Source organism: Embiotoca jacksoni, unplaced genomic scaffold (genome assembly GCF_022577435.1).
Source record: "Embiotoca jacksoni isolate LCO1_2020_lvr unplaced genomic scaffold, fEmbJac1.0.p SCAF_23, whole genome shotgun sequence".
Taxonomy (NCBI): domain Eukaryota; kingdom Metazoa; phylum Chordata; class Actinopteri; family Embiotocidae; genus Embiotoca; species Embiotoca jacksoni.
The window spans coordinates 2790800-2803833 of record NW_027185374.1 but is presented as its reverse complement, the minus strand read 5'-3'; the positions used below and the strand labels follow the sequence as shown (position 1 = coordinate 2803833).

Sequence of the window (13034 nt, the reverse complement as noted above, 5' to 3'; positions counted from 1 at the left end):
TGTGTAAATAAACTAAGAGGAAACTCATTGTTTTGTTTGAACTAGATAAGATTCAACAGGTGCAATACAACAGCAGATACCAATCTTTTTGTTTGCCTAGATCTTCCACAGTATGTCCCTCCACTATAAAACACTAGTTCGTGTCAACTACTTGGTAAATGAAGACCCATACCAAGCAGCCATCTATGTTGCTACAGAATACTTCTGAATGTAAATACTTAGAATATTAATTTTCCAACTTTCTCATTATTTCTGATATTTTCTTTGCCATGCTTGAGATTTTTTACTCCAGACCCATTTGGATCAAAGACTCAAATGATTGATTCGTAGAATTCAAGAGTTCCAAGATCCCTTGAGTCAAGTAGTTGTTGCCATAATAGTGGCCTCCAGTCAGTCCCCTGATTCTATTGCATGTATGAGTTAAACTGTTTTTCAGGTTTACCTAAAAACCTGATGTAAAATCCAAGCTTTGTGGTCTGTCCACTATTGCAATGATACACTTGTGCTTTTGTGGTAAAGTCCTGTTAGGAAGACTATGCCCAGAATTTAACCTATCTTGCCTTGTGTTAATGTATTTAAATTACAAAGGGATATTTCAAAAGTCAAAGCTGTGTGATCCCCTTTTTTTGAGCAAGTATCAATATGACCTTCCCATTTCTCTATTTGTTTTTCAGCAAGTTGTGCAATGTACTGGACCGACTGAGTATGATAGCAGAGAACGTGGTCAAGCGAACGGGTTTCTTCATCAATCGCTCCGACTTCTACTGTCAGTCCCTCAGACCCGATGACAGGTGAGACTTTTCTTATCCTACAATATTGCTCTCATTCCCCCGGCAAACCGAGGAGGCTGAAACAAACACTGCTGGACAAGATTTGAAACGTTCAGTCCAATGCTATTTACCAAACATGTACTCTTGCTATATATTTCCATATGAAGAAAACCATAAACTAAAAGGAGACTTCAGAGACTGTTTGAATAGTTGGAGCTCCCGGCTCAAAATAAGAAAAGGTAGCAGATCATGCACCAGTGATATAAGAGAAAGGAAACACAATGAACTACACTATCATCTTTCAGGTGTTTGCATATCAGATGTTTTCTAAGGACGAGTATATTAACCATCCATTTTTGTGTTCATACATATTCACAATGAAACTTATCGACACTGCTTAGTTTTGAAACTCTCCAGATATGAATTCTTAATGGAAATTATGCCTGATGGCACATGTATCGCAGAGAGATTTCTGCTAACGAGGTGTGTAGATTGCCGTCCATGTACTTAGTGTCTGGCTCCTCCCTTGTCTGCATGTTTTAATCCTTTTCACCCGACATTACCATGCCACAGCCAATATTTATTACCCTTTCTTCTGCATCACACAAAGCTGTCTCACTTTCTTTGTTATACACAGTCATGCACGCAGCCCCGTGCTCCCATGTGCACACACCAACACAACCCTCATGAGCTTTTGTTGTGGCACCTGTAGCCTTCTGCACCTGCAGAAATGATCTTATGAATAATGAAAATGATTATTTGTCTTGTCCTTCTCATTATATTCTTGTCTGTAATCTCTATGTCACTGCATTCAGGCATACACTGATGCATACTTACTTGATCCTTGTTTTTTTTTTTTTTTTTTATCTCAGTCAGGTCATTGAGTTCATGCAATGATGAGTTAAATTTTTTTATTTTATTTTTTTTTTATTTTTTTTTTTAAACTTGCTCAACTATATCTTGTATGTTCCTGAGGAAGAGTGGAATTGTAGGTTTGCTTTTGTCTGTTTCCAGTACTTTATCCATTTTGTTGAATTTAATGTCATTTTGACAGATGGGGAGATGTAGGTGGACACATCACATCCAGTGGACGAGTGCAGGTATGTCGCATAACAAACAGTTTTGGTGTAACCTTTTCTCATACTTGCCTCTGTTTCACCTTTTAAATGAATGAAGATGAAAACGATGAAGTCAAGTGGACTTGGTAGAGTCATTGAGAGTTATAAATTCACGTATCATTTCATGGCGTTGATATTTCTCGGCCAAGGAAATATCTTGTTTATAGTTTTTTAAAGGATTGCTATCTCTTGCAAACTAAGCCATTTATTAGATGTTGTCATGGTGACCTTGATCGTCCATTCAGTGACCTTCGAATGATCTTTTGGAAAAATAGACTCTGTCTCTTGTATCTCTTTCTGGCAATACGTAAACAATTTACAGTTGAGTTAAATCATGTCAGTGCGTTTCCTTCGTCTTTGCTGTTATAGACTGGTGTGTTACGGACCAACTGTGTGGATTGTCTGGATCGGACCAATACCGCCCAGTTCATGGTGGGCAAGTGCGCGCTGGCCTATCAGCTTTACGCACTAGGAATGATTGACAAGCCCAAGCTCCAGTTTGACACTGACTGTGTGAGGTAAGTTACTGTGCCACCAGTTTTAATGTGTTTGTTCATGTGTGTTCATGTGAATTTATGTTGCTGATCACTCAATGAATTTAGTATGCATGTTTTAAACTAAGTTTATAAACTATGTCACGAAAGTGTTAAATCAATATGTGTCTGAAAAAACATGGTTTCATTTATTTGGTAAATCTCAAAAATATTTTAACCCTTAATCCCACAGTTTGCTGCACAAATCGCATTTGCGCAAATAGGACACACAGCTGCTGTGACTTTACTTGACTCCCTCTTCTAATAGCATCATCTCTCCTCAGTACTGTGACCTCAGTGACCTCGGTCCAGTTCTGCTTGGACACTGAATTTGCTTGTTGCAGCGCTATTTTTCTCAAAGGTTACTGTGGAAAAGACGTGAAGGCCGCATTGGGCCTCCGTGAATGCACCAAGGAGATCAAGGATCTGTCACATGCTTGATTTATTGTCGTGTACTCACGAGCAACAGGAATGCTATACATTAACAATCCTTAATACGACACATGGCTCCATTGTAATGTAGCCAGAAACATACGCTTAACACGCACCAAATTGTTTGTTTTATTTTTTCTTAGTGTCACAAAAAAAAAAAATCCCCCAAAGCCCTAATTCACCAAAATGAAATCAAACAATCTTAGCCCCAATGCCCATGTTTTAATATTGGTTTTCTTATTTGTCATGCGTGTGGCTCAGGTTGTTTGAGGAGCTCTACGAGGACCATGGAGACACTTTGTCACTGCAGTATGGCGGCTCTCAGCTGGTCCACAGGGTCAAGACCTACCGCAAGATCGCACCCTGGACACAGCACTCCAAAGACATCATGCAGACACTGTCACGCTACTACAGCAATGCTTTCTCAGGTGTGTGTTACACGGACACTAACTGGTACAAAATCATACATACACAATCACTCAGACATAAAGAACGGGCTCATTTTTCCACCCGTTTAAACCTGACATATATCCATATTAAAACTGTGAAACTGAACCTATTTGCATGGTACCTGTCACCATAGAAACATAAACTCAGCCTTTGCTCATAAATTATTCACACCGTGTAATATGTAGACAAAGAAACGCAAACAAACCCTCACAATGCACTTTCTTTACCTTTTACCTTTACCAACTTGTGATGAAACAGTTTGAAAATCACAAAATATCAACATATATATTTATTTTTTATTTTAATTTTTTTTTTTTTTTTCTAATCTACAGCAAAGCACATAGTCAGATCCAACATACAGTAATGATACTAGTAATAATAAACATTTCAAACCAGCAGTCTCAAATTGTTGCACAATTTACAATAGAAATGAATAAAACTCAATACCAAAACTATAAAACAAAGACAAAAAAAATTAAAAGACACATAAAACCAATAAGAAACAATCTTATTGAAAAAAAGTGGGTTTTTTAATAGTTTTTATTAAAAATTGGTACAGACTAGGTGACTTGATGGTGAGTAGGAGGCCATTCCATAATTCTGGGGCTAAAACAGCAAGAGCATGGTGCCGCTTGGTTTTAACTGTGGACTGTGAAACATTCAAGAGCAGACAATCCTGGGTAATCTGAGTGCAGAGTATAGTGTTACAATATATATATTTGTTACCCGGAGAAATGTTTGGATGGGCTTTACACAAGCGTTTTTACTCCTCACAGCCGCCAAAATGAAGAGAAAGGTTGTGTATTGTTTGTGTTCAATGCCAAGAGTAACATTGCTATGCTACTTGACCCACTAGGTCAACCTCCCGTCCGTGTTTTTCCTGTTGATTCGTCATACACTTAATTTAAAAAATAGGGATCACTGGTTGGTTGCAGAGAAGAGGCAAGAAAGTAGTAGATTGTTTATTCAGAGGAAATGTCAAGTGAGAGAGGCTCATAAAGGACTGCACAAATAGCACTCGGTATACTATGAAATGCACACTCAATAATCCCATGACCTATGTCAGGCCTTATGATCAAAGTGACTGACCAAGATGACTTGCTCTGTGACTCTGATTGGACTAAAGAGGGCAAAAAGAATTGCTTTGTAGTCTGAGGTTCAGGTGGTGTCTACTGTCAACTTGCCCTCTCACAAGAGCACAACCATTTCCATTGATACATTTCATGCCCTACTAGACCTGCTACTAATCACAGCTCTTCATGTGCTCAAACAAATTGATGTTACTAAATTGAAAGTCTAATTCCATCCTTGTATTTCTCAGTAGCTCATAAAAAAGAAAGTTAGATGAATTCATGTTGGGCTAACCAGAACACGCATTTAAAAAAAAAAAAAAAAAAGACTTCTTTGTCTCCTTGAAAGGCTGCGCTTTAGCTGCTTTTTGAGGGCACATGACATTTTTTGCATCAATTGCTGACAAACTGTAGTATGTAATCCCAAAGGGGAAAAAAAAAAAAACTGTTCTCACTTTGCAAAAATGGATAACAGGGCCTATAAAATGTGGTTCTCAATTCTGAATACAATGAAAGTGATTGGAGACCAATTTAAAGAAAATTCAAATTGTATTTACTTTAAATGTGGCATATGTACGTTTGTCACCTTTATTGTAGAGATACTGAAAATGTAGGTCTCTGGCAAAATAAAAAGAATATTAATCCTCCTACAGTTTTCCAAATAAAAAGCACATAGCACATTATTTCAGCAACAACTGTAATGTATGATTATACTGGGTCACAGTTAATGTATGTGCCAGATGGTTTGCAATTGCTTTTTCTCACCATGTGGTTTGTATTTTTCTTCTAGTAGATTTCGGTTGAGTTAAACACCCTTTCTCGAACAACATTGTTAATCTGAGCTGCAAATTGCATAGGTGGGATGGCTTTCTATTAACAGACAACTCAAGAGTTTCTTGTCTAGGTTTTAACAGACTCCACACTTTGAAGCAAATGTTCTCTTCCTCAGTTGGGAGAGGAGAGCAGTGAGCGTGTTTCCTAATGTACGTTGTCTTTAGGCCTTTTTTCTTCCATTGGATTTAAATAATTGTCTCTGTAGTCTAGCTATCCAAGTCAAAAGATATGAGTCACAATGACCACACATATGGGGAATATGCCAAATTCAAATATGAAAGAATTGTCCTTTCACAAAAGTAAAATAACAGTTGACAATGTCTGTAACTCCGAGTTATCCACCGACTTATCTTCAGATAGTTTTCATTGGGGCTACTTTCAGATCTTAAAAAATATAAAAAATGTTGACAGTTTGTGGACAGATATTTAGAAAGACGCACTGTACTGTTTTTTTTAAATTTTTAAATTTTTTTATCTCATGTTCAATGCTTTGAACACTACGAATTCATAAATGTTATTATCTTTTCATTTAATAAATTATTAAATTCTCAGAAGGCTCTGAGTAACAAACCTTCTAACGCATCGGGTTATCGGTAGAAATTAGTAAGAAAATAAGTTGGAACTTTTGTGAATTGTTCCTTTTAAAAACCAGCATTAATCCTACATAGCTAGTTCTCAGTGGAGAAGTACCCTTACGTATGTATTTGTTGCAATGATTGGTGAGACGTTTGTTTTGTCTCTGGCCATCTCGAGACAGTGATCAATACGGCCTTCTCATACCGAGTTTGAAACAAATGAATATTCTGTAATCTAAAAACGACATTTTACTGTGAAAAAAAAAAAAGTCGCCTAAACCGAAGCTTTGACTTGATGTGAAAGACTTTAAGCAATTAGGATATCCAAAACCACTTGTTGTTGTTGTTGTTTTTTTTTATTACGTTTCGTGAATGATTCTGGCAGCAAATAATTTCCATCGTGTGTTATTAAGTCAGTGTTTTTTACACTTTGTTAAACTATCGAGGATATGTTTTCTTAATTTTTCCCCGAAAAACACCGTAATAATCCTTCCTTTTGCGGTAAATGACACACGCTTTAACATCATTGCCAAGCACTCTTACAGCTTCTCTCTGACTCACCGATGTATTTCAGGCACACAGATACCCAGTACATGCTGCCATATGTTTCGCAGCCTCTTGAATTGTAGGTGCAAATTTGAGATACCGTATTGATAAAACAACATGAACAGACACGTTTGACAGATTATTAACAAAAGCCTTTTATTTATAATCTTGTTAAGCAAAGCTTTAAATAACTTCTATTGCGCATGTATGTTATGGTCAATCTTCCATAACTCTCATCTCTTGATGTATTAAATGGATTCTGATAATTGCTGGGGGAGAAAAAGGTTTTGTGACGGGCTTAATAGGAGCCAATTCAGTTTTAATTATCTAGCGTGACTGTTGGAGCAGCATGCACGTGGCTTCACAGTTGGGGGATGGATTAAATGGCACCAAACTGGGCAACAAGCAAAACATGTGCCACTTGCTGAACACACAAACACTCCCAGAGATTATGTTGGCACACATTTGTCGTCAAACATGTAGAGTGGTGGTTAGGAGAGTTTTTACTTTCCTGTTCATGTGAATAGAATTCATTGTTGGTGGCAAGTTCAGCGTTATTTCGATTTTCATTAAAAGCCATCTTTGCACTGCTTCTCTTTTCCTCTTAACATGAAGTGTGTCTTTGAAGCATTAAACTTTCAGGTGGAATTTATGATGACCTTTGATTTAGTATTTTAGCAGAATTTTTTTTTATCAGTTGTAGAATGAAGGCTATGCCTGATATTCAAATATAAAACACAGTTTGGAATTGATATAAAATATGCAACAAAGGAAAGGTGCCACACATCATGGGGACCTTTAATAAGATTCTATACAATGCACTTCATATTAAAGGCCGTTATTCATGTCCTTCACCATGGAAAAAGTAGTCTGACAAAATAATTCAAACTCTTTTAAGCTTTTCCAGATATTTCCAACACATCTCAGGGTCTTCATCACTTGATGGAATTCAATTGGTTCTTGATGTGACTTTTGGGATGGCTATATCGGACCAACTGTTATCAGTGACCAATGATAACTGTGCAGGCTTCATCTGTTTATTATTACTATTGTTTGAGATGCAAATAGTTACCAAAAATTCTAGGACATGAATGTCGTGTTGAGATTATTTTGTCAAAGGTAAACAATATTTCTGTGTACATCTTTAAGGATTGTTTTTATTATGGATTCATCTGCTGACTCTTTAAAAAAAATAAATAATAATTATCAATCAGTTAACATTAAATGTCTGAAAATAGTGGAAAATCATCAGTTGATGGCTTCAAAGAGCTTGTTTTTCCAAGGAACTCTTAAAAAGTATAGAACTTGCATCAGATGTTATTTTTTATTATAAATCTAAAGAGAATAGCAAATCCTCACAACATGATTCTGGAATTGGTGATAATACTTTTTTTGCCTGAAAAATTACTGAAACAATTGATAAGTTAATGAAATGGAAAATAACTTTCTGTTGAGTGACTGACGGCTCCAATGATTTTCAGCTCTAGATTAGTGTATGCAGTGGTCATTCGGCCAGACCCTTATTTAAATCCTTCCTGCAAACCTTATTTAAACAGTAAAAAAAAAAATATTTTCTGAAAATAATTTATTTGTATAAGCATATGTCTGGATGAACTATCTGCACCTTTATCTGAACTGGTTTTTTTTTTTGTGTTACTTATGTGTCCACATTGTTCTTCCAGATGCTGACAGACAAGACGCCATCAATTTGTTCCTCCAAGTTTACCAGCCGTCGGAGTGCAAGCCGCACCTGTGGGAGCTTCCCACCGACTTCTACCTGCATCACAGGAGCACCATGGCCCTCCCTCAAGACAGACGCAGGTAGATGTTCACTTACAAATTCACAACCTGTACTGTGCAAACATAAAAACCTACTTACATAAACGTACTTGCATCTGAATATGCATGTAGTCGTGTTAAAACAACATTTATACACAATGAGACGTGAAAACACACCCAACATCTTACTCATAATGGTTTGAAAGTCTTTTTGCGTGTTTATTTTGTGCTGATTGAATTGTTTACATAAGGGTAGCATTTGTGTGTTTTTTTCCAATTTAGATGCGTTTTTATATTTGTTGCATTTTTGCATTTAGAGCATGTTTACCTTAATGTTTGCGCTTTTACTCTTGTATTAGTTCGACATTTTTTTGCCTCCATAGATAGTTTCTCATTCCGTCATTCCAACTCACGATCCAGTACTGACTTTTATATTTCATTTGGAGTTTTGACCCAGAGTCGTTCTGTCCTCGTTATTTGTGTGAATGTGTGTAGGAGTGTATTCATGTTGCTTGCCTTTGCTATTGTCTTCATGCTTACATAAAAGTAGACCCAGTTTTCTTTCCAGGACACTTGTTAATGTAGCCACAATGGGCCAAAGTAGTTCAGTCATTATTCCAAGAAATAAGCATTGCTGCAGCGAAATTCAATTCAGCACCCACACATTGCCCTTTTGCTCTCCAACTTTTGTAAGTAGCACATCACACACTAAACTAAATCACAATAAGCGTATTCCTTCAAATTGGTAACATTGAATACATCTATTGTATTCAGGTGTTCAACAGTAGGTAGTCCAGTCATGCAAATTTTCAAATCTAGGTTATGTGAAGCCCCGGTAGAGTCTGTGCAGCAGACTACAGACTACACATCAGTAATTGGAACGTTTTCTGTAAGCTTTTAATACACTTCTGTGTCTTGTCTGTCTCCAGCTACACATTGTGGTGGTCAGAGGGAATCCTGGCCCCCCTTCCTGTGCCCTATGATGAAGGTATCTTCAATATGTATATAATATTTCTGTATTTTTCACACTAGCTAGCAGAGACATTTCTGTAACCATAAGTATTATCATTTATCATTTTAAAGTATAAAGCTAGTTTAATTCTATATTTTTGTATCTGTCTGTCTCTGATTACTTTCCTGCTTCCTCTTTCTTGGACTCATCTCAGCTCATTAATTCCTGCCGAAATTCCTCACAATAAAAGACCAAACTTTTACCAAAAAAAATTTGTTTTGGTAAACATTACCCAAACACATTTTGTATTTACTGGTGATTATTTCTGGTAAAAACATAATTGCACTGCATTACATGTCATTGTGAATCTGCAGTGCATCACAGAAACAGGGCAATTTTGGGGCTCATTGCTGTGTTTCTAGAGGTTTTTTTTTCCACAACAGTAATGTGTCACAGAGCAATAAGCCATATCTGACTTGGTCTGCTTTGATAATATTTGTTAGTAGGACCGGCTCATTCTTGGTTTTGATCTTTTAATGGCATATGTTGACATTTCCACCAGTCTTATGTCTTTTGCATTTGGCTTAATGTCTTGTAAAGCTGTCTCTGTCTTTGCCCGTGACTCTATTTGAATGCTCCTGTGTGGTTGCAGTCCCCTGTGATGACACCATGAAGAAGGTCAAAGTGAGGAGAGTGAACCGCTTTGATGAGAGTATTGACATCTACACAGAATTCTTCAAACCTTATGAACTCACCTCCTTTGATGACACATTCTGCATCGCCATGACCAACTCTGCAAGGTGGATACAGACACATGCACAAGAAACATGCACAATAACCTCGAGATAAAAGGTCTCGTGAATAAGACCTCTGTTAATCAGTGTAAAACAACCATTAGTTCATTGGTGTTATGGTACAGCAGAATATCAACTAATTATTTCCCCTTTAATTTGTGTTCATGAAGGGAATTTATGCCCAAGACGGTAGGAGTGGATCCAAGCCCTTTCACAGTTCGCAAGCCAGAGGAAACGGGGAAATCAGTGCTGGGGTGAGTACATCTTTGTCTATGTACATGTCCACATTTGTGTTGTGTTTGTAGATTTTTTTTTTTCTTGTGATGCAATAATTCCCACGTCACTGTGCCGTCATACGCTCGGCTTCACATGACACTGTGTTCTCAAGTAATCAGAAACAACTCTCTGTACATTTCCCTGTTTTTGTTGAGAATTCACCGACTTGAAAATTGATGAACTGTTTAAAAAAAATATATATAATTAACGCACTGAAAGTGCAAAGCTTGTACTGGGTTTTAAACCTCACGTCCTGATAGATTTAAATTATCTTCACAGTGTTGCCCTAAAACACGACCACCACGTCTGCGTATTTGAGTTGTGTCTAGAGATTCTCGAGGATGTCCTTTGTACATCACATGAGTAATCTTTGAGATTTGAAGTGATCTTAAAGAGATTCTGAAGTGCCTCGCTCAGGCTTTTCTCGACAAAGGAAGGAAACACAGAGCTTCAGAGGGACCATACTTGCAGAATCAAAGGGGCACTTTAGAGATCCTCAGTAGAAAAATTATAGGTCCAAACTCTTATTTGGGAGTTTCTATCAGGCTTCCTCAGGGAGGTGGAAGTGGATGATGCAACTGCTGCTCTGATGAGTCATGTAGCTCCTTAACTTGATCTGCTTTACTACGTTTGATGAAATGATACGAGGTATCAAAAAGAAAACATGCAAACATTCTTTAGAATTACATTCATTGTCACTAACTGTAGGGGTTCATGCATAATATGCTAAAGTACGCGCACGTGTGCGGATATTGGCAGCAGCAAGAGCAATAAGGATGAGACGCTGCTCCAAAGGAAGACGGCAGCCAGTGCGCCCCCTCCCCCAAGTGAGGAGGCCACCTCCAGCACATCAGAAGACGACTCCGAGGAGGACCGTGACGACGAGGGGACCGTGTCCCAGCGCTCCACCCCGATCAAACTGCTAACGGAGTCTGGAGAGAGCAATCGCACACAAGAGGTACAAAAACACACTCTTCCTACTGAGATGAATACAAATCTACACAACAGGTAAACACATTTTATCTGCCAACAATCAAGTGTTCCATCCAGCGGGATCCAATTTTAGCATTTGTAGGTGAAACTGAAAGCACAACAAAATAAAAAATGATATTACCCCCGAGCCTTGTTGTTTAATATGAAGGGCAATTAGAAGCTCGCCAAATAATATCCTCTAATAATTCAGGGATGTGTAATGTGATCCAGGAGCTTCAGGGGAATGTCGTCTCCGTTTAGGCTGCGTTGGCAACTGCTTGTATTTTAGGCATCAAATACATTTTACATTCCAATTTGAGGATGCCACCTTGATTGTTTTTTCTCCCACCCGACTCTTGAGTCTCCTAAAGGAATTAGCTCTGTTTGTGTTTGCGTCAGACAGAAGAGCACACGTCACCTTAATCAATCTCAGTGATCACGAAGAAGGTCTAAATAGTGTAATGCTGGACGTAATAATAATGTGTTCTGTATTAATGGGAATATTATACGTTTTCTCTTCATGTCCTCCTGTTTCTCATCAATTCTTTTTCTGTCCCTATGTGTTGAAAAAACAAACCCATCTTTTTTGATGATTGGAAAGGTTTAGATTCACTGGTTCTAAAAGGAAACCAAAAAACAAATCCTGCATTTGTTGTTATTGTTTGTTTATTCATTTGTTTTATTTTCTTGATGCTATGCTTTTGTAATTTTATGATAAAGACTTTTGCTCTTGTGTAAATCCTCACTGGATCCACTCTCCACACTCTGCATACACTATGCACATGCCATGCAGAAAGCAGCTTTGTGTGTTTCCCTGTATGACTCAGGTTCTCGATCCAGGCTGGCATGAAAAGTACTGTATAGTGATGTGCAAATGTTTTTGGACTAAAACTGGTAAAAATGGGTTTATTGTTCTTCATGCCACGGAAGATAGCTCTTTACTCTATGTTTGGTATCATCGTCATAGTTCAGAATGAATTTAGGACTGATCAGATGCCTCCCTGACAGTGTTGAATGATGGATGAGAATCTTAACCACTTAAGTGGCAACAACTTTTACACAGTACTGTATGTTTTCTCTGTGTTTGAGTAGCCTTCTTATGCAGTTCACTTCCCAAGTAAGGAGTGTAGCACAGGTCTGTCTTCTTTGGTTTCTTCCTCCAAAGCGCTGGTATCATTAAGGAGTGTGCTTTGAGTAGCGCATGTGCCGTGAGATTTTGTCCGTTTTTAGGACATCATGTGAAGTGTGGTCACCTGCAGGTGTCTAAAATATAAAGGTATTTTTATGCGAGTGGTTTTAAGGGATCCGTCGTTCTAGAAATAATCTCTTGTTCTTCAAATAGATCCTCACCATGATTTTCTTTTGTTCTTAGTCAGTACTGAGAAGTAAGCTGTAGTAGTTCTCAAGATCTCTTTCTTGTATTTGCTGCTGATCCTTTGACATTCTGTTTCATTTCTCCTAAAAGGTGTTTGCAGCTGGTGGTACATTCATTCCTGCATAATGACTCATTTCTGTCATTATTTACTCTCTGTAACAGTGCTGGAATTTGTAACTTCATTGAGGGAAATCAGCCAATTGAAGTCATAGGAGTGACTTAATAAAGTGATAATTAATTGTTCAATGCCACTGTGCTCTGGTAAATATATTTTGATCCAGCTGGAGGTCACTGGAGCACAACAAGGCTGTAGTGAACTGAAAACTTAATAACCTGAAGGCTATCTGTGACAAAGCCATTTGGTCATTGTACTAGCCTGCAGGCTATGATGGCAACATCCAAATGGAAGCATATGAGTCGGGACAAACATGGATGTCTACTGCAACTTGGCTGGTTGGGGGAGGCATACAATCAAGAGGCACTAATTCTAGTTTGTTACTATGTTTATCGTTTCAGAGAGAGGAGGACTGTTTTGACCTTGGTGATAATTCTCTCTGG

General features: G+C 37.8%; 1 protein-coding gene across 3 annotated transcripts in view; it reads left to right on the top strand.

Moving 5' to 3' along the window:
• The window catches only part of fig4a (FIG4 phosphoinositide 5-phosphatase a), a 42195-nt gene that overhangs the window by 16089 nt on the left and 13072 nt on the right, over positions 1–13034 (top strand). For 2 of the 3 annotated variants that reach the window (XM_069158236.1, XM_069158235.1), the window contains 9 exons: positions 675–791; positions 1825–1870; positions 2258–2406; positions 3115–3281; positions 8011–8149; positions 9037–9095; positions 9712–9859; positions 10024–10107; positions 10889–11087. In XM_069158236.1, the coding sequence (XP_069014337.1) occupies positions 675–791; positions 1825–1870; positions 2258–2406; positions 3115–3281; positions 8011–8149; positions 9037–9095; positions 9712–9859; positions 10024–10107; positions 10889–11087 (1108 nt within the window). The remainder of the gene's footprint in view (positions 1–674; positions 792–1824; positions 1871–2257; positions 2407–3114; positions 3282–8010; positions 8150–9036; positions 9096–9711; positions 9860–10023; positions 10108–10888; positions 11088–13034) is intronic. The other variant, XM_069158237.1, reaches the window with a different exon arrangement.